This window comes from Urocitellus parryii, chromosome 5, assembly GCF_045843805.1.
Source record: "Urocitellus parryii isolate mUroPar1 chromosome 5, mUroPar1.hap1, whole genome shotgun sequence".
NCBI classification, from domain to species: domain Eukaryota; kingdom Metazoa; phylum Chordata; class Mammalia; order Rodentia; family Sciuridae; genus Urocitellus; species Urocitellus parryii.
In genome coordinates, this window is record NC_135535.1 from 95,218,393 (window position 1) to 95,239,412 (window position 21,020).

Consider the following 21,020-nt stretch of genomic DNA (forward strand, 5'->3'; position numbering starts at 1 on the left):
GACAATGTGTCTAAGACTAGGATATCTATTTTGGCAAGTATTCTGTGAAACTTTCAAAATGTATAAAAATTCATATTTGTAAATTTAGCAAAGTAATATTCTATTATTATGTACTTTATGTTTTTTTGGGGGATCCTCAATATGTAGCCCAGGCTGTTATCAATCTCCTGGGTGGGCTCTAGTGATCCTCCTGCTTAAGCTCCTAAGTAGCTGGGACTATAAGTATGTACCACTGCACCCAGCATATTATAGTCTTTGGTTATTAATTCTATTTCATTTTTTCTTGAATTCTTTCTTAGGTATACATATACTTTTTTTGTGTAATGAAACAATGGTAGTTGTTTAAATATAGGGCACATCAACTGCTGGGAGTCACATAAATGGTAATTTCCTTGCATATTTTACCAAGCAACCTTTTAGAAAACAACTGTCTAAAAAGAGTTAATTGTGCATTTAGTTTGGCCTGATAATAAAACACAGTACTTTTTAAAAAGCTAGTGAACAAACAGACATGTTATCTATTATTCAAAATTGTCCCCTGCATTAATTAGGCCACCTAGGTTCACTTCGTTGATCAGGGAAGGGATCAAAAAGAAGAGTAAAGTAACTATTTTCAGTTAAAACTACTTAAAATGATATTTTTCTAAGCCATAACCAATGAAATATTAACAGCTTTTCCATTTCCCTAAGAAATCAGGTTGAAATTTTGAATTTGTATGCTGATTTGCGAAGAACCAAGCACTGCTAGCTATCTATGAACTTGGTGTATCACAACTGACTCATGTTTTCTTTTACTGTTTTCTTCAACAGAATCTTGAATTTTTTTTAGGTTTATGTTTAAGTACTTTCATGAAACAACTACTATATGTGAAACCTTTCCCTCATATTTTTAAATCAGTTATTACTAATGTATAGGAAAACTATGTTGTCCTTATATCAAGTAGATTCTAAATTTCCTTCTTCATCCAATAGTTTACACCAAGTTAATTCCACCAGGTTCCTATTTTAACCAAATTACTTATTTCTTTTTCCTGTCTCATTGCATTGCCCAAAGACTTCCAATAAAGCTCTAAATAGTAACATATGTTACCAATCCTTTTCTCATTCTCAATGTAAGTGAAAAATGTTTCCAATGATCCACTATTAATATGTGATAATAACTTTTTGAAAGAGGGTGGGGGAAAAGGTTAAGAGCTCTTGAATATAAGAGGAAATATAAAAAATCATACATATGCCCAAAGTAGGATGCAGAATTCAGTGGAGGTCTAAAAGGATTCTAAGCTTTCACCTTTGTCTAGCCTTTAGATTGAAAATAAATTGATAGTAAAATTTCAGGCATGTTCAAAAAACGAAGTTATTAAGGTTCCACTAAGCACTGAAGGGTAACTGTCAAAATACCACCTGACCCCTAAGATAATGAAATACAGACTTCAGTGGCCATATACAACTAATACATATTTTTAAGCAGTTGGAAAGTAAGTTTCAACAAGTTAATAAACAAACAGTAATTCATAATAATAAATAAAACAAAACCTAGGAAGGAGGAAAAAAATTTGATTTCCAGAGTTGCTAATATTATGTGTGTATGTGTGTGTACACATATATCTCCATATAATGGGAAATCATTTAGTCATAAAAAGGGATAAAACACTAATGTATACTGCAACATTATATTAGGAAAATATTATCCTAAGTGAAAGAAGACAGATACAAAGGTCACATACTATATGATTCTCTCATATAAAATATACAAAATAGATATATCAATAGAGACAGAAAACAGATTAGTGCTTAGGGGCAGAAAGCAGATTAGGGGCAGGGGAAATGAGAAGTACCTGTTTAATGGACACAAAGTTTTGTTGTAAGCTGACAAAATGATTTGGACCTAGAGATGGATACAATGATGTGAATATACTATATCCCAATGATTGTACACTTTGAAATAGGGGTTTTATCATATGAATTTTAATTCTATAAAAAAGCTTAATATTATGAAAACACAGAAAGAGATGACAACTAAATTTAGCTTGTTAACATTTAATAAAATAGCATGGTGAGGGCAGATCATTAAGGGTGATTGAATAAGGGAAATCATGAAGTGGAGTTTGCTTTTTGGTACTGGGGATTGAACCCATGGGTGCTTTACCACTGAGCTACATCCCAGCCCATTTTATTTAAATTTTAAGACAGGGTCTCACTAAGTTGCACAGGGCCTCACTAAGTTGCTGACGCTAGTCTGAACTTGCGATCCTCCTACCTCAGCCTCCAGAGTTGCTGGGATTCAGCCGTTTGCCATCATACCCAGCAAAAACTATGAAGTTGAAAACTTGAAATAAAAATTCTATGGACATTAACATTCTCAGGACAGTAAAGCAATGGGTGAGTATTAAGAAAATTGGATCAAAAACTATGAGATTGAGATTAAAAACCAAATGAATATTACATTGAGTGGTACACAATTGAGGAAAATTATGACACCAAAAAGTGAAGAAAGCAGTATTTTAGAAAGACTAGCATAATGTTTTGGAAGTACCAGCCAAAACTCAAAAACTAGTAATCAATCAAGGAATTTACTACTTATGGCCTAATAGAAAATGACAGTTTACTAAAGGAAAAACCAAATAAAACCTCTATTTTCACTTGCTTTTAGTTAACTTTTAAAAATTGTGAATTTTGGTGGTCACACAGCAATACATTATTTGTCTCCTGCTGGCTTGGGTGTAGGTGACACCTCTGAAGTTATCCAGTAGGTTAAAAATATTGCTTTTTGCTATCTCCCCTATTCTCCAGCAAAAGATGCTTTTTGTATCTTAATGATCAACTACAAGGTTAGCCATTCCTGGGAAAGGTACTAAAAAGACATGAATCCTAAAACTTAATTAATCAGTAAATTTACTCTAGATTTACAGAACCAAGAACATCTAATGGTCTTCAGATAACATCAAAATATGGGCCAATGAACTGTTAATCTTGTTTAATTAAAAGTGGAATAATGTGGGCTGGGGCTGTATGTAGCTCAGTGGCAGAGCACTTGTGAGGCACTGGGATCGATCCTTAGCACCACATAAAAATAAACAAAATAAAGACATGCTGTCCACCTACAACTACAAAACAATTTTTTTTTTAAGTAGAATAATGTTTAGCTTGGAGGAAAAATAATGTTTGTTCCCCTGTCCTAAATTATAGTGACTAGCCTAGGAGATAAAGGTGGATTACTATCCCAAGGATGTTCTGGCAGAAAAACAATGAAAAAAAACACGCTGAATGACAGAGATACTGATTGAGCCTGGATGTAGGACTCAATGCATATAAGTCTTCTGCCCATTATCCTTTGCTCCTTCTTTCCCTTCCTATGAAAGTGCTTTGTGTCCCTAAGTTCTTGATAGACTATGATAACAATAGCCCTTCTACCTTATTCCCTTGTATTATTCCCTTATTCCCTTGAATAAAACTGATTTCTTTCCTACTAACTTCATCTACCCGAGTGTTGGTTTTTGAATGTTGAGTAGCCACACCTAAATATAGTAACAGAGACACAGATCTTTTAGGAAATAAAAACTGGAAATTTGGCAATTCAATGTATACGTAAAATGACAAAGAGGAGTTGGCTTCCAAGAACTGAAGGACTGCCAATAAGAACCATAATGGGAAGATGTTCCTTCAAACTTTTTCTAAGAATTAAAAAACTGTCACCCAGAAGAACAAAGAGAAAGGGAATGCATTTGTGGAGAAAATGGTTTGGTGTTGGAAATATTCAGAGTCTGAGGCTACAAAGAAACACTGAAGTGCAAAAAAACATTAAGTTAAGAGATTTGGACTTGCATCTTAAATGAACAAGAAAGAAATTAAAAACTAAGGTTTTAAAAACACAAAATAACTGCAACCAGGGGACTTCTGAGAAACAAAGAATTATTTTAAATCTTCACACATTTTCAGTTTTAATTCAAAATTCTCAACAAGCAAAATGGAGTTTAATAATTAGACCATACTATTTCTATAGAAAAACCTGATAAAGGTAAAAGACCAGGACTATTGCTCTAAATGATCCATTACAAAATTATCACAAAGACTTCATTACTAGTTAATAATAAAGATTATTACTACTAAAGTCTTATACAAAACAAACAAAAAATCCAGTATGAAACCAAGGAAATAACTTTTAGCCTAGAAGCTATAACACATCTAAATTTTACTCATATTTAGCTGCAACCATGAGACTTCTGATTGATTTTTAACTGAAAAAGAGATTTAACTTTCAGGGATCACTTCTCCCTCATTTGTAAGATAAGGCCCTGTGGTTTACAAATCAAAATTCTTTAGACTATGCTCACACTTAAAATAGGATAATAGAAACCATATTTTTACTTATGACAGAATGAATATACTGATTAAATTTTCTAATTTCTTAGCTTTGGAATGAAACAAACTACTATAGCATTTCACTATGTATTCATTTCACTTACCAGAAGCCAAAAGTAGTAATTATTAATTATTAATGGATATAGATTAGTAAACTCATACATTAAAACATAAGATCCACACAGAACATAGAAAGAATACTCTACAAATAATTAGTATATATTATGGCATGCTAGATGCTAGCCTTTCCTCAATGACAAAAAAATTAAAAGTTAAAAAAAAACAAGTTAGATAACTATGGTTTAACTAAAGGAACTCCCCCTACATTAAAGTCTGAACCTCTAGAAACTCAGGGTCACTGCAGAGAAAATTAGTTAAGATAAAGTCTAACTGAAGTGGGGAGGACCTCTATTTAATACAACTGGTGTCTTTAAAAAGAGAGAAATTTGGACAAACATACAGAGATGTATGTTTACCAAGAAAAGATATAGCCAGAGACTGAGGTAATGCCACCACAAGACAAGCAACATTAAAGACTGTTAGCAAGCCAACAAAAACCAGAGGAAAGGACTTCTATCCTCCAGAATAGAATGTTACACATTACATGTGAGGTTATACATTACCGTTGATAAAGTCACCCAATTTATGGTACTGTTTTCACAGAAGCCCTAGCAAAGTAATACAGACTACTTTTATTTCTTATATTTAGAATTTAAAAGAACAAATGTAAGTTGAGTAAAATAGTCAACTTCAAATATATATTTCAGAAGACAAATTATAAAAATGATGATATAATTAAAGTCAGCATACAAACCTGGAGTTCAGTAAGAACTGTTTTATGCCTTTTGTTACATTCAATCTTTTCTACTCGTGTCTTGAGTTCTGCCAAAGTCTTATCAAATACAGCACACTGTAATGCACACAATTTTTCTTCCAGCAACCATTGTATCACCTAAAGAAACACATATTCCTTTGTTACACAAAGGCAATTCAACAAGCCCAGAACAATGAAAGTACTAATAATAATGTATTAGCTAAATAGAATAAAACATGCTTAACTAATTTAATGAATAAAATCCGAAAATCAATGCTATCTAATGAAATTCTCTACTTCCATATATATAAAGTTATCTAACTAATGGGGGGGCATATACTAAAAATAGAAAATTTCTAGAGGGTGAAATCTTGAAAATGAAAGTTGAGCATTTTCTTCTCATATCCCATTACCATGCTCAAACCACTTACTGAAAACTAGTTAAAGATCAGTTTAAAAACTGTATAGTCTAGGGCTGGGGATGTAGCTCAGTGGTAAAGCACTTAACAGGCATGCACAAAGCCTGAGTTCAATTCTTATTATCTCTTTGGAAAAAAAAAAAAGAAAAAATTCTAGTTGTTACAGACTGATATTTCTGTGATATATACTAGGAATAATAATTCAACATCATATTCTATAAAACTCTGCTAAATGTATTCAAAATTCCCACATTAAATCATTATGGACCCACAACAAAAAGGACACTGTGATACCTGAGTTAGCACTATTCTAAAGGAGTAAACTCCCAGTGAACATGTAAGTTTTTAAACTTCTTTCGTGCATCTATCTTTTTTTAATATTTTATTTGTTCTTTTTATTATTATTTATTCTAATTTGTTATACACAATGGCACAATGCAATTCATTTTATATTACACATATGCAGCACAATTTTTCAACTCACTGATTGTACAGTAAGTATTTCACACCATTAGTGTGTTCATACATGTACAGAGGGTATTGATGTCTAACTTATTCCACCATCATTCTTATTCTGTTGCCCTCATTCTTCCCCTCCCTTCCCTTTGCCCTATTTAAAATTCCTCCATTCCTCCCATGCTACCCCTCCATTACCATTATGAGTCAGCATCTTCCTATCAAAGAAAACATCCGGCCTTTGGTTTTGGGGGATTGGCTTATTTCACTTAGCATTATATTCTCTGACTCCATCCATTTACCTATGAATGCTATGATTTTATTCTCTTTTAATGTTGAGTAATGTTCCATCGTGTATATATACACCAAAGTTTCCCTATCCATTCATCTACTGAAGGGCATCTGGGTTGGTTCCACAATGTATCATGCATTTAACTTTAGTATTATTATTATATAGGCCAAAGAAAAAGAAACTGGAGACAAAGATACCACTATCACTTTTCTCTCATTGCCTCTTTCTGGAAAGTGTAGTTATTTGTACTGTATCTTAGAGGAATAACTGTGATTTATAATTTCACTATATATATATATGAATGAATATGAGAGAGAGAGATCTGGGAAAAATAGTATCATCTGAATTTCATACACCGCTCTACAAAATGCACTTGTTATAAAGGTTTATGAACATATTTTGAAAAATACAGAAAGTACTCAATATTTTCATTATTTCTATCTCTGTCATAACAGATCTAGGGGGAGGTTTCCAAAATCTTTATATATTCCCTTTCCACAGTCTCTCCCAACCATTCTTAATATTAATCTTAACATACATGACAAAGATTTTAGTAAGTATAGACCTATAACCACCAAACAAGCATATTATAAAGATTAAAATATTAATACAAAAAACTCTTGTTTCCTTTTAGTATAAAATTAATTTCAATATGGGAAGAAAAAAGAAAATCTCGAACATTATTCAGTTTTGTTACAAAAGCAAATAAAGAAATGTCATCATATCTACCTTTCATTTTGATAATCACTACCATCTCTTAAAAAAATCATGTGGTCAGTCAGAAGGAATTTTAAATTTATCAAGCAAAATCATAAACTCCATAACCACTTTCTTCAAGTTCTCTGTTTCTATGATAAACTGGATGTATAACTAAAACACACAATGCTATAATGTAAAAAATTTAGAATAAAGACAGTGGTACTTTTTATTCAATATGGTTTATTATTTACAATACCTTTTGAAGCTTCTGGTTAATGTCTCCTTTGGCTGTAATCTTTACTTGAAATTCTGCTTCATATTCTTCTTCAATATATCGACGACGTTTGGACTGTACATTGTCCATGTCCTCTGACTTAGAACGTTTTCTTCTAGAACATTCATCTGAGAACAAAAACACAATGATGGGTCAACTGTTTTTATTACAGAACTAAAGCCTTTTCCATTTGCAGCAAAATACTGTTTTTATCACAATAGCATTCTCAACCAATTATTTTATGAATTGTTTTGAGATCAGAAAAGCAGGTATGTACCTTCTAGCTTTAAACTTGAAATGAGTTTCACTATGCTAAATAAGAACTTTCTAATGGATAAACTAAACATGGATACTGTAAACACAAAACACTCTTTCCTTGAAATTTTCATATTAATATGGAAAACTACCTAACAACTGTGTCATGAAGAAGGTAGAAGTCATTTTACATTTATTCCCTTTGCTATATTTCATAGTGAAATGAATTCTCTGGAAAAATACAGTATTCATTCTCGTGCCAAATTCTATCAACAGCTCGAATTATGTAATTCATCCTCTTCAGTAAACATAAGAAAAATTCTTAATCATTGGCCTTAGGAAAATAATATTGTAATAGTTATTTTTAATATATCCTAATGAATTTCAAATATATAAAAATTAATGTCATTATAAAGGTACATTTGTAAAGAACAGATATTAAAGATCTTCACATGGAAAATTCCTACTTCAAATACTGTTAACATTCATGATTTCATAAGCAAATTTTGTTGATTTATTTTTCAATATCTAAAAAAATGAAAACACTAAAATTCCACCCTTTGAGGCAAATACTCTTATATGATTATCCAAAGCCTCTCCTCCTTACTCTATACCCATAATGAGTGTGCCTATTTTTAAAATACATTTCTGTTCTATAACTTTATATATTATATAGTAATAACTTGCCCAGAGTCATACATGGAGAGCAGCATGGCAGGAAGAATTATAGAACCCAGGTTTCCTGATATCTAGCTCAGTAATCTTTCTAGAAACCTCATCCCATCACTTCCCTTCCCATGAAGCTTAAGAAAATGAAGACTTAAAAATATACTAATATCATCAAATTATTTAATTATTTAGATTGTCTCAACTTAAATCTAAAACAATTTCCCTCAAGACACACAGATACTACCTTAAGTTGTAAGCCTATATCTTTTCTTTTGAAACAATGAATGATACTAACTCAAGTTGTACGCTTAAATCTTTTTGTGAACTATTAAAAATGTAAATACTACATTCAAGTATAAAATAATACATTCAAAGATCCTTGAGTTGGTCATCACCAAAATAGATTCACTATGTCTTACTTAAATTACAAAAATTTACAACCATATCATGGGCAAAAAAATAATATTACATTTTTTCTAAAATCAGAAACAATGAATTATTATTTTTCAAAGTAGTTCAAGTTTATTTGTATATTCATACTTTTCTCAGAAGGTCTTTCATTTTCTTCATCTATCACTTGCTCTTCTTCCTCAGGTTTGCTGTCCTTTTCATTACTTTCTATTTCTGCTGGAACAAAAGTAGAAAAGAAAATTTTGTTTCTATTAGAATTCATAACAGCCCATTTATATTTTTTATTAACTATTCAGTAAAATTTTGGGAATAAAATTATAACACATACTGATAGAAATAAATGACCAAGTCCACATTCAACTGTTCTACAATCAAAATAAACTCTACCTGAAAAAAAAAAAGTACAGATTTTAAAACAAGTAAACTTACTCAGTATTTCCCATCACCAATAACATTAATAAAATCTGAAAACTACTGTAAAACATTTAGATTCCTTTGCTACTATTAAAACTAAATAATTTGCGATTTCCCTAAAAATCACAAAAAAATATTAGAAACTACTGATAAAGTCAAAACAACTAATATTTTTACTAGAAAGGTAGAATCATTAAGTTATTTTAACGGTTACAGGATAGTTCATAAACAATGAAATGTAAAGGCTATCCTTATTATAATTTGTTAAAAAACTTTACTGAGAAATGGTACTATTATATTTGATAGCAATGTCAGCAACCAAGCTTGGTGCTTGACATGTATTAGTCATAGCTTCAATATAATCCTATACTATAAGCAGTATTTTTGCCATCATACAGGTGAGGAAAGTAATGTTTGGGAAGGTTAAGTAATTTTCAAAAGAGGCATATAAAATGTAACAAATAGTGCTATCAAAAAATATTACTAACAATGTTTATACAATTATATTGTGTTAACAACAAATAAAATCCAAGAGGTACCAGAAACCACCTTTGGTCAATCTATGTATACTCAACTAACTTAAGTGGGAAATAAAGGAGAAAAATAAATCATTATTTTGGACTTCTTTTCCCCTGACTTTACTGAAGTGGTCCTTTGGTGGCTTTAATAAAACATATCATGCTTTATCATATTCTACAACTAAAATTAAATAAGCAATCACAAGGTATATAAGCATTATAAAAGAGTATGAGGAGACTTTTTTTCTTCAAAGAATCAGAGTTTTAATCACGACAGTCTTAATGGTAGAAGTCAAGGTTAAAACATTTAAAAAGACCTTTTAGGTGAAAGTAAACAAAGATGAGGATCATTAATGAACTTATTAAAGCTCAAAAAAATTTTTTCCTCATTAAAGCAGGGTCTCACTAAAGGTAATACTATACATAAATACCACTAAAACTATTTTTGAACTTTAATGAGTAGTAAAAAATTGATTTTCCCTTTACTACCCTTTGTTTATTATAAATGTTTTAGGATCTCTTTTCTTAACTCATTTCAGTGAAATAAAAATTTGTTTTTTGCATTCTTGTAGATGGATTACAAACTCATTACAACACATTTTTCTCTATATTTTTCCAAATCTTCCTGATTTTTAATTCTAAAGGCTGGTAATTTCTCCTAAGCTTTCTAGGCACTAGAGTTTTCAAAGATACAAAGTAATTGAGATAAAAGGTTTAATTACATAGTCTTCATTTGGCAAATCCTCACATCACCAAAGGCACAAAATTAGCTATGGCTCCAACCAATTAGGATAACTAGAAGCTAGAGAATCTAGAACACAGAATTAAACTGGCATTGTCTGGTCTTCCTCTTTTATGTATACATTAGCGCTCTCTCCTCTTATATATGTAAGTTTTAAATTGAGATTCTTTTACTTTACTCAAAAATCTCCTCCTATCACCCAATTCCCTTTTTCCAGATATGCCCATAAGATATTACCAGAAACATTCACTGACATTTCAGAAAAGATTAATAGGATTAAACTTTATGCTAGAATTATGTGTCAAAGAAAGAACTTGGGTGAGAAAAATGGTATTAACAGATTTGGTGGGGGAGGGGGCAGGAATGGGCATTGAACCCAGGGGCAATCTACCATTGAGCACATTTCCAGTCTTTTTGAGACAATCTCATTATGAGGATGGTGTTCAACTTGTGATCCTCCTGCCTCATCTTCCCCAAGATGTTGGGATCACAAGTCATGCACAACTATGCCAGGCCAACAGATTTTTAAAAGAAGGGTAAGGCTCATCTTTCATTTAACAGTTTTGTCCACAAGGTCTTTAGAGAACTGGAAGTGGCCTTTTTTCAAACATTTTAATAATCAAAGGCCCTGGTACAAAATTTTATACCCAATTGCAACAGTTTCCTAGGGCTTCTAAAACTCATCCAAATATAGTATTTATGTTAAGAAAGTATTTTTAGAACTTGTCCTATGGACATGTTTCTCTTATAACTCTTCCGGTTTGCTTCAGTAAAGCCTCATCATGAGTGGGAAAGTTCTCTTAGTTGCATGTTCCATGAACATAGCTCTATAATCTTTTTAACCATACTAGACAGTAAGGTTATTATAGGAAGGGACCAGATCTTGTGATTTTGGTAACAGTAAATACTCTGACAAAGAGCTAAGATAAATTGAATGTTAAATACTTATCTGATAACTATTATCTTTAGTAAGGTTTCAGTAAATTAAGATGAAAAAAAGTATGTTAGGAATTAAGGTATAGAATTTACATTAGGGGATTTAGTTTCCCATTATCAGAACTATATTTTATAGAACCTCATTTCAAGGAAACAATGGATAAAACTATTGCCTTTGATCAGAGGTCTACAAATTATTTTTGTAAATGGCCAAAAAAATATTTTCAGTCTTGGGGTCACTTGGACTCTGATACAACTACTTACTTTTCAGGAATCAGCAATAAAAAATACACAATACATAAACAGCCCTGGCCATGTTCCAGTAAAACTTAACTTAAAAAACACATGGGACCCATAGGCCACACTTCTAGAATACTAAAATCTCTTTTAAATTTTCTTCCTATAACAGCTGTTCTTTCTTGGTCTCTTTTGCTGATTCTCCCTAATCTCTAGACACTGAAATGTCAAAAGCTCAGTTCTTACAAATCTGCTCTCTTCTCCATTTATAATCACTCTGAGATTATATAATCTTATCACTCAACTCCAACTAATGTCCAGAAGCTATTCTACTCCTAAATTTTTCTAAATTTTCTTCCCAAACCCCCTTTCATCATTTCCCTTAATACAGAAAACTTCCAGTTGTAATTTATGCACCACTGTATATGACTATAAGGCTTCACAAAGAAATGCTAATTACATAATAAATAGCTAAATATAAATGGAGTTGAGACAAAAACAATTTAAGCTTAATACAACAGTGACAACAAATCATTAGTAAATTTTAACTGGCTAAATCATGCCAATTCTATCATTACTAACCTAAAGCAAAAAGAGAAGGAAACTCCAAATTCTATTCATTTTGTGTTCATCTACCTTTTTTTTTTTTTTTAATTCTTTGGCATTCATAGTTTATTTAGTTTATCTTAAAGATCAAATGAAAAGGGAAGGGGGGAAAAGAAAGGAAGTGGAGAAATGCTATCTTCCTATTTCTCCACAAGAAATAAAAGGATCAAAAAGAGGTGAGTGGGATGAGCACAGTAGCCCAAAAGCTTAGGAGAGTATGAAGTTTGAAGGGCCATCATTAAAAGGCCATCCAAGAATAAAAAGGAAAGACAAAGAAAAATGTCCTTGGAGTTAACAATATAAGTATCAACGTCACTTCCCTGGGAACTAGGAAGAGGCCCAGCAAGACAGAAATCAAAAACTTTTCCAGAGAGAGAAATCTTTATTTTGCTAGTGGTCTTAAACAGACCATGATTTTAATGATTTAATAACAGCTATTGAATAGTACTATGCAACAATTCAACAGTATCTCCAGACCTATTAAGGTACACCTGCAATATGTTGTTAGTTTTCTCTTATTTTTGTAAAATCAAAATAGCTCTTCTATTTGCTTTCTAACATCTTTCACTATTTTTCGATGCTGGTCACACACATTATAACTGCTGCATGTAAAACAAACTTGCTAAACAAGTGCCTAAAAATGACAGGTTTGTATTGTTTTCCTATTAGTATACCACATAAACATCAGTAGCTGGAAAAGGAACTGAAGTCAGACTTTAGTACCTCAGTTTATCATTTTGTGTTTTGATGACATTAAAAATCAGTCAAAAACAAACAAATTGATGCAAGTAATGCCTCAGCGGGTACACACCATGACATGTAGGAGAGTCTGCTGCCATACAAAGAGTGTAGATTAAGAACCAATGAAAAAACTACTTAAACTTACAATAAACAAAATCAGAGAGGGTAGGGGAAGACACAAAATTAAAGTTCAGTTACTAGCTAAGAAATGAAATCTGCCATTAAAACATACCCAACTAAAAGCATAGAATCAGATTACACTCTAAAGGCAAATAAAAATAAACCCAACACTGAAATTTTAAAGTATGCAATGTGATGGCTTATTTTTCATTCTTTGAATTTAACAGCACTATATGGATGGTCTCCAACATCAAGATTTTGACATAGATAAAATGTACAGACTCATTAAATTACAAGCTATAATTGCTGATTTTTTTCTTTACAAAGACTACCATAATGCTTTCTGAAATACTTGTCCCAGTGCTGTATTTTGTATAAATACCTACTGAATGGATTAATAAATTTCACCACACTATTGCCTATTATCTTTCCAAAATATAAATTATACTTGAAACTCTTCAAGAGCCCCTCTATTGCCATCATAATGCTTTTAGCATTGTAACCAAGGTCCCCCATGATAAGCTTCTCTGACATTATCAATTATTCATTTACTTTACAAATATTTACTGAGCACTTACGGTGTACCAGGCAACATTATAGCCTGATGTTGGTGGCTCAGAGCAGGGGTGATAACAATTATGGGCTGGACTTCAGACCCATTCCAAAGACAGTACCAACAGGATTTCCTAATGGATTGTATCTGAGATACAGGAGAGGAAAAAAAATGGTTCCAAATTTTCTCCTGAGTAAGATGACACTGCTATTACAAGGAGTAAAACCTATGGTATGCATACAACAAAAGGCAAGCCTTCCTTGAACTCATCTGTGCACTCATAAAGTTACCCTCCCCTACCCTCCCAGAAAACCAATGTAACATTATCACTGTATTTCCAGCCTTGGTCTGTGATTAAATTCTTATCTGCATCTTGGGGGTATCTTTAAATCCTTAGAACCAAGAAGAGCCTACCTAACCTCTCTACATAAGTTCTTTGGAAATGAAGTCATCTTATAATGATCAAAAAAAAAAAAAAAAACTCTACCTCCAAAACCTAAAATGATATATTAAAGTTTTCCTCTTTGTCTACTAGTCTCACCTCCCTGTTTTCACTTTAAACAAAGGTTTTCTAGCTGACATTCTGTTTTATTGAGCAAGATTCCTCCTGGGATCTCTAAGAGAATGTCATACTATAGGAACAGAAAAGTATTCATGGTAGTCTGAGGGAGATTAATGTTTTATATAGGAATAATGCTTCCAAGAGTTTGATCACAAAAGCAGTTAGCCTTAAAAAAAAGAAGAAGAAGAAGAAGAAGGTTTTACCAGATGGAAAATGTAGGTGTTGATCAAATCATGAAGTTTCTATCACTTTTGATAAGTAATTTGGAATTAAGCTAAAAGTAACAGGAACCTCATGAAAGGGAAGGAGATCATTCAGAAGATAAAAAGGAAGAGAGTAGCTTGGGTAGAATCAAGAGGGCTGAGGAAACAAATGAGTAAAAAGTCTTTGTTGAATGGATAATCGAGTTTCAAGAGTTTTGGCTTCGAACAATGGTAGTATTGTTGCCTGGTCAAAAAAATATATATATTTAAAAATAAGATTTTACTGGGAAGAGTAATTGAAAACATGATGTTACAATTGAAGGAAATAAACTAGTAGACTGTTAGATTGTAATCTGTTCATTAAGTGATACCCAGAAACAATTGCTAGGACTTTGATCAATTATGTACTTATTTAGATTTTCAAAGTGGTATATTGGTCCATCTTATCTCTGTTCCTAGACTAGAAGTCACTTGTGAACAGGTTATATTTTCTACCTATCTATATACCCTTTTCCAGAATTTACCATGATGTTGCTCACAGAGAGAGCATTTCATAATTATGAATTCTGTGAATACATTAAGAGATCCTTCTATAGAGTCACCACCATTCTCAACGTCCTCTGAAACTAATATAAACTTAAAACTTTACCAGAATGTTTTATCAAACAGTTGCAAAAGCTAATAAAAATCTTTAAAACTTATATAATCTGCTAACCTGGTGAGCATGTCTCATTTTGTGATATAACTTCAGACTCCTCTTTTTCACATGGAATATCCTCTTCATCAGAGAGGACCAAAAAAGCTTCTTTTGGTAAACTCTCACTACTTTCTTGTTTAGATGGAGATCCAAAAGAACCTTCCATTTTCTCCTCCAAATCTGGATTTGTCTCGTCATTTGAAAGGAGAGAAGTTTTAGAAAAGCAAGCAAGTTCATCTTCAGCAGGAGCAAGTTTTTCCAAAATAGGGATGATTTCATCTGTCTCCATAGAATCTGCACTTTCTAAGATATTCTCATTTTTGTGGTCTTTTTTAACATTTTCATGAATGCTTTCTACAAGGTCTGTAGAATTCTCATCTTCATTCTTTTCACCATGGTCAATTTCCATACTGCTGGATATAGCCTCTTCTCCTAAAGCAAGCTCTGTAATAGGATCTTCCTCTACCTTCTTTTCATTTTCATGAAGTAGATCTGAACAAATAATTGTATTATCTGTTTCTGCAGCTTCTTCACTGCCACCAATATTACTATCACCTTTTTTTTCCTGATCAAATGAATCTTTACACTGAATTTGATCTAACTTTTCATCATCATCTTTTTTTTCAAGAAAATCATCATCTTTTTTGCTACTCTGTCCTGTACTGTCAGTTTCAGTAATTGGTTCACAAACTGGTACAGAACTTGGTTCAAAGGTGGCTTCAAAGGTGGCTTCAAAGGTTGATTCAGAAGTCAGTTCAGAGGCCAATTCACCAGAGGCCAGTTTACCAGAGGCCAGTTTACCAGAGGCCAGATCATCAGAGGCCAATTCGCTACAAGCAGGATCACCAGAAGATAGTTCACCAGGAGCTAGATCACCAGAGGCTGAATTATCAGAAGCAGGATCACCAGAACCTATTTCACCAGAGGCAGTTTCGCCAGAAACTGGCTCACCAGAAATCACTTGAGTAGAAACCGGTTCACCAGAAGTGGAATCACCAGAGCTAAGATCACCAGAGACAGGCTCCCTGGAGGAGGGATCAGCAGAGGAGGGATCAGCAGAGGAGGGATCAACAGATAGATCACCAGAGGCAGGATCTATAGAGGCTAGTTCTTCAGAGTCTGGATCTACAGTGGCTGGATCACCAGAAGCTGGTTCAGTGGTCAGTTTAGAGGCTGATTCAGGAGTTATATTCTTAGGAGACAAAGGTTCACAACTTAAATTATCATCCTGCTTGTTTTTTACATTAACATTTAGGATACAGGACATTTCTTTCCATTCTGTTTTACTTTCTTCAGGATCAAAACAAATCTCTTCAATACCATTCACTTCCTCCTTATCTTTAATATAATCTATATTTTCCAAAGGTGAGGTTGGGTCCAAATCTCCATTTTCATGGTTGCCATTTAATAGCTTGACATCAGTTTTTAACAGTTCTTCTTTGACTTTGTACACAGCTTCAAGTTGTTGACGATCACTCACTCTCATTGTTTTTCGAGCTTTGAAGACTTTTTTCTGAGGTTCTTCTATACTATCCATTTTGAATCTTTAAAAAAAAGAAAAAGAAACTAGTTTAATAATTTAAACAGAAGTTATCTAATTACTGACTTACTACAAACTGATAGTACAAATTGATAAATGAATAAAAGCTTACATCATATGATTTTGAAATAACAAACCAAAAAATTAATCCTTGCTGTGTACTGATTTTCATATTTACTAGATTTACGTACTACAAAAGTGACAATGTACTACTGGGTGCAGTGGCGCACCCCTGTAATACTAATACCAGGGGCTTGGGGGGCTGAGACCCTAAGCAACTTAAGGAGTCCCTGTATAAAAACAAACTATAAAAGGGCTGGGGGTATGGATCAGTGGTTAAGCCACCCTGGGGGGGTTCAATCCCTGTTACCCCCCCAAAAAGAGTGACAATGTGAACAGTTCATACTAGAACATTAATTTACTAGGAAAAAAACAGAAATAAAAAGACCAGTTTTCATTCTCCACGTGAGATATATAGAACCTAAAGGAGATACAGGAAAATAAAAAAGCAGATGAAGAAAATTAGGAAAAAAAAGTATAAAAATGAAAACAGAAGGGGATGGAAAAGACATAAAGGAAGAATTAAAGAACATATAAGGAAAGATTATATGTGAATCAAGCCTAACTATAAATTAACAGAAGTTTTTAATGTTAACAAGGCATTTGCCATCAAAAAAGACATTGTCAATTAAAAATTTTAAATATTTTTTAAAAAGAAAGTGAAGACAATTCACACAATGGGAGAAAACATTTGCAAATTCTATATTGATAAGAGACATATATAAAATGTATATATGTGTGTATGTATGTATGTATCCACACACCCATATCCACAAACTAAATAGACCAATTTAAAAACAAACAAAGGTCTTGAATAGACTTGTCTACAAAATAGCTCAGTAAGTGAATACTCTATAAGGAATAAACATGAAAAGGATGCTGAACACCATATGTCATCAGGAAAATGCAAATCAAAACCACAATGAGATAACACATACCAGGATAGCTGTAACAAAAGATAATTCTGAATTCTGGAAAGGATGTAGAAAAATTTGAACCTTTAAACAATACTGGTGGGACTGTAAAATGGTGCAGCTGCTTTGAAAAACAGGCAGTTCCTCACCATGATAAACAGAGTTGCCATATGACTCTGCAGTTCTTACTCTTAGGAATACACCCAAAAGAAACAAAAAGATTAAGTCCATACAAAAACTTACCCACAAATGCTTACAGCAAGTAGCATTACCCATAATAACCCAAAATTGAGAAACCTAAATATTCAGAAACCAATGAATAGATAAATAAAAATGTAGTATGTCCATACAATGGGAAATTATGCAGTCTTATAAGGAAAAAAATAATGACATATGCTACAACACAGATTAATCTTGAAAATACATTGAGAGAAAGAAATCAGTCACAAAAGACTACATACTAAATGACTTCAGTTATATGATTTGTTCAGAATAGGCAAATCTATAGAGATGGGAAGTAAATCAGTGATTGCCTAGGGCAGAGGGTTTGGGAAGAAATGGTAGCTGCTAAAAGGTATAGGATTTCCTTATGGAGTAATGAAGATGTTCTAACACTGACTGAGGTCATGCTATATAACTCTGTGAACATGCTATAAAAACAGTAAACTGTATATTTTTATGGGTGAGCTGTATGTATGTAATTATAACAGAAAAGTTGTTAGCAAAAAAGGTTGGGTTTGTGTGTATTTGTGTGTTGTATTTTATCTTGGCTAATATTTCTGTTTTACATCTGCTTTCTAGTTTCATTTGTTATTCTTTTACTTTTTTGAGCAGGTTGAATTTACCACCTTTTTACTTGAGGTTCAAGTTTAATCAGTTTTTAATCTTTTCTCATTTATAATGTATATGCAGATACTATAAATTTCTAAGAGCTGATTTAGTTGCAGCTCACATTTTGATGTCATACTTCCATTATTACTCTATTAAAAAAATACCACTATGATATCTTTTTAAATCTAGGAGTTACTCAGCAGGGTTTCTTAAAAATGCATTTCTTAAAACAATAATACCTTACTACCAAGTGAAGCTCATTAAAAAAAAAAAATCTAGATTGATTTCACACCCAAATATTAAGTAATACTGATCAAGAGCAAGTCATAAGCATTTGGCTTCAGTTCACACCCACCAAGGTGCACAACAGATGAACGTCTGGTACCAGATTCTTATTGCTTGAATTGTGCAAACACATACACACACCCAGAGTCCTAAACCCCGATACCAGAGAATGTGATTTAATCTGGATAATGTTTTTAACCAAAGTAATTAAGTTAAAATAAGGTTATAGCATGAGCCTATCTAACAGACTTCAGAGACTGCCTTGACTTAATTCACAATAACACACACAAACACACACACACACACACACATTTTTTCAAGAATGAAATGTACAGAAGGCAGAACAAATCCTTGCTTAGTATCTTCAGAGGGAGCATGGCCCTGACAACACCTTGATTTTAAACTTCTAACTTAAGAGAATTGTGGGACAACAAATTTGCTGTTTAACGAGAAAAACATGAGTTTGTGTGTTTGCAGAGCACTTCACCACAAACATAATAGTCGAAGAAAATAAAAAAAATCATTTCAAAATATTCATTTGACAAAAACTCAAGACACTGACTCAAAATTTTCAAGAAATTAAGAAAACACTCAAATTTGATAAAGGTTGTCTATACAAACATTATAGATATTATATTAATGGTGAAATAAGAATTAAGACAAAGATGTTCTGTTATCAGCATTTTTATGTTAACACATGCCAATACAAATAAAAGAGGGTAGAGGTTATCAATCAATAGGGGATGTGTGGTTATCTTAGACAATTATCAAAATCCTGTCTCAAAATAAAACTTTATTTTTTTAAAAAAGAGAGAGAGAGAGAGAGAATTTTTATTTATTTTTTAGTTTTAGGCGGACACAACATCTTTGTTTGTATGTGGTGCTGAGGATCAAACCCGGGCCGCACGAATGCCAGGCAAGCACGCTACCGCTTGAGCCACATCCCCAGCCCTCAAAATAAAACTTTAAAGAAGGGCTGGGGATGAAGCACAATGCTAAAGCACTTGTCTACCATGCATGAGGCCTTGACTTAATTCACAATAACACACACACATACACATTTTTTAAAGAATGAAATGTACAGAAGGCAAAAATGCTTTCACATTGGTTATCTTTCACCATTATCTGCAGGAACGACTTGCTTTGGTCTGAGAGGGGATATATATATATTTCATTCATTATGTATTTATTTATTTGTATCGGGGATTAGAGAGAGGGGCGTTTACCACTGAGATACATCCTCAGCCCTTTTTTGTATTTTATTTAGAAACAAGGTCTCACTGACTTGTTTAGGCTGGCTTTGAACTCACAATCCTCCTGTCTTAGATGCCCAAGCCACTAGGATTAACAGGCCTGTCTCATTGTACTTGGCCGTGGCCTGAGAAAAAGGAAAGAAAAAAGAAAAAGCAGTCTCTGAAATCTAGAAACCTAACTGATGCTACTCACAGTTAGGCCTCAATGTCATTAAACACCAATCTGATGCTTTTAGCTAAGCCATTCTGGTTTATTACTGAACAATAAAAACACCTTAAAAAACCTGCAAGACAGACAAGACCACTATGTATCCCACAGAATACCAAATAACCCCTTCTCTCACTATATGAGTGACGGCTACTTCTTTATCAACTATAGCTTCAGACTCAGTATAAACAGTATACTCCTTCACAGCTAAGATTTATTGAGATTTACTTCCCAACATTACCCAATCCAAAGTGAGGCTCTATACATTTTTTTTCCTTAAATTCTCCCCCAAATAGCCTAACATATACTATAACCAAATCCTGTAATAATTTCTTTCCCCCCTACCATCCTGATGTACCTTATAGATTCCCTATGTAAGCACTCTTCCCTCCCTACAATAAATAGTAATCCTTAACTTGTTCAATAACAAGTGTATTCCTTGTGGTCTTTGGTAAAAGTATAAAACAAGAAGCCTGGCCTATTTTCTGGAGGAACCTGACACTTTAACATAACACTTTCTAGGTTGTGGTATATATTCTGCATTTATTCTCTCAGTTTAAGTCAATAACGCAAAACATAATTTTTAGTCTTCCTAGCCTGTTAATTTAAATTATAGAACAGATTTAAGTTATTTGGAAAAAATTGTTCAATTAAACAGACACCTTAATTCGAAATTATCACAGGCATTATTTTAGGTCTTAGAATTTAAACTTCAAGGTTTTTCCTTCCCCATCCATTCCAAAGTCATGTAAATCACAAAATTTCCTGGAAAGAAGTTACAATATGACTTTTGTATTCAACTTTCCTTGCTAACTCCAAAGATATAAAATAATTAAATATATAACATAAGTTGCATGGTTACCCTTTAAATATTTTCAAATACTGAGAACCTCATAATGTCCACATTCTTCAAATGTTATATGGCTAGCTACAATTATCCTGAGTTTCACTA

The 21,020-nt window shown here is 32.7% G+C and overlaps 1 protein-coding gene across 3 annotated transcripts in view; it reads right to left on the reverse strand.

Annotated features, from left to right (window-relative positions):
• The window catches only part of Atf7ip (activating transcription factor 7 interacting protein), a 104,362-nt gene that overhangs the window by 38,003 nt on the left and 45,339 nt on the right, over positions 1-21,020 (reverse strand). For 2 of the 3 annotated variants that reach the window (XM_026414162.2, XM_026414159.2), the window contains exons 2-5: positions 14,996-16,521; positions 8,778-8,864; positions 7,296-7,441; positions 5,174-5,311 (exon numbers count right to left, since the gene is read on the reverse strand). In XM_026414162.2, coding sequence (XP_026269947.2) covers positions 5,174-5,311; positions 7,296-7,441; positions 8,778-8,864; positions 14,996-16,514 — 1,890 coding nt within the window. In that variant the 5' untranslated portion in view covers positions 16,515-16,521. The remainder of the gene's footprint in view (positions 1-5,173; positions 5,312-7,295; positions 7,442-8,777; positions 8,865-14,995; positions 16,522-21,020) is intronic. The other variant, XM_026414161.2, reaches the window with a different exon arrangement.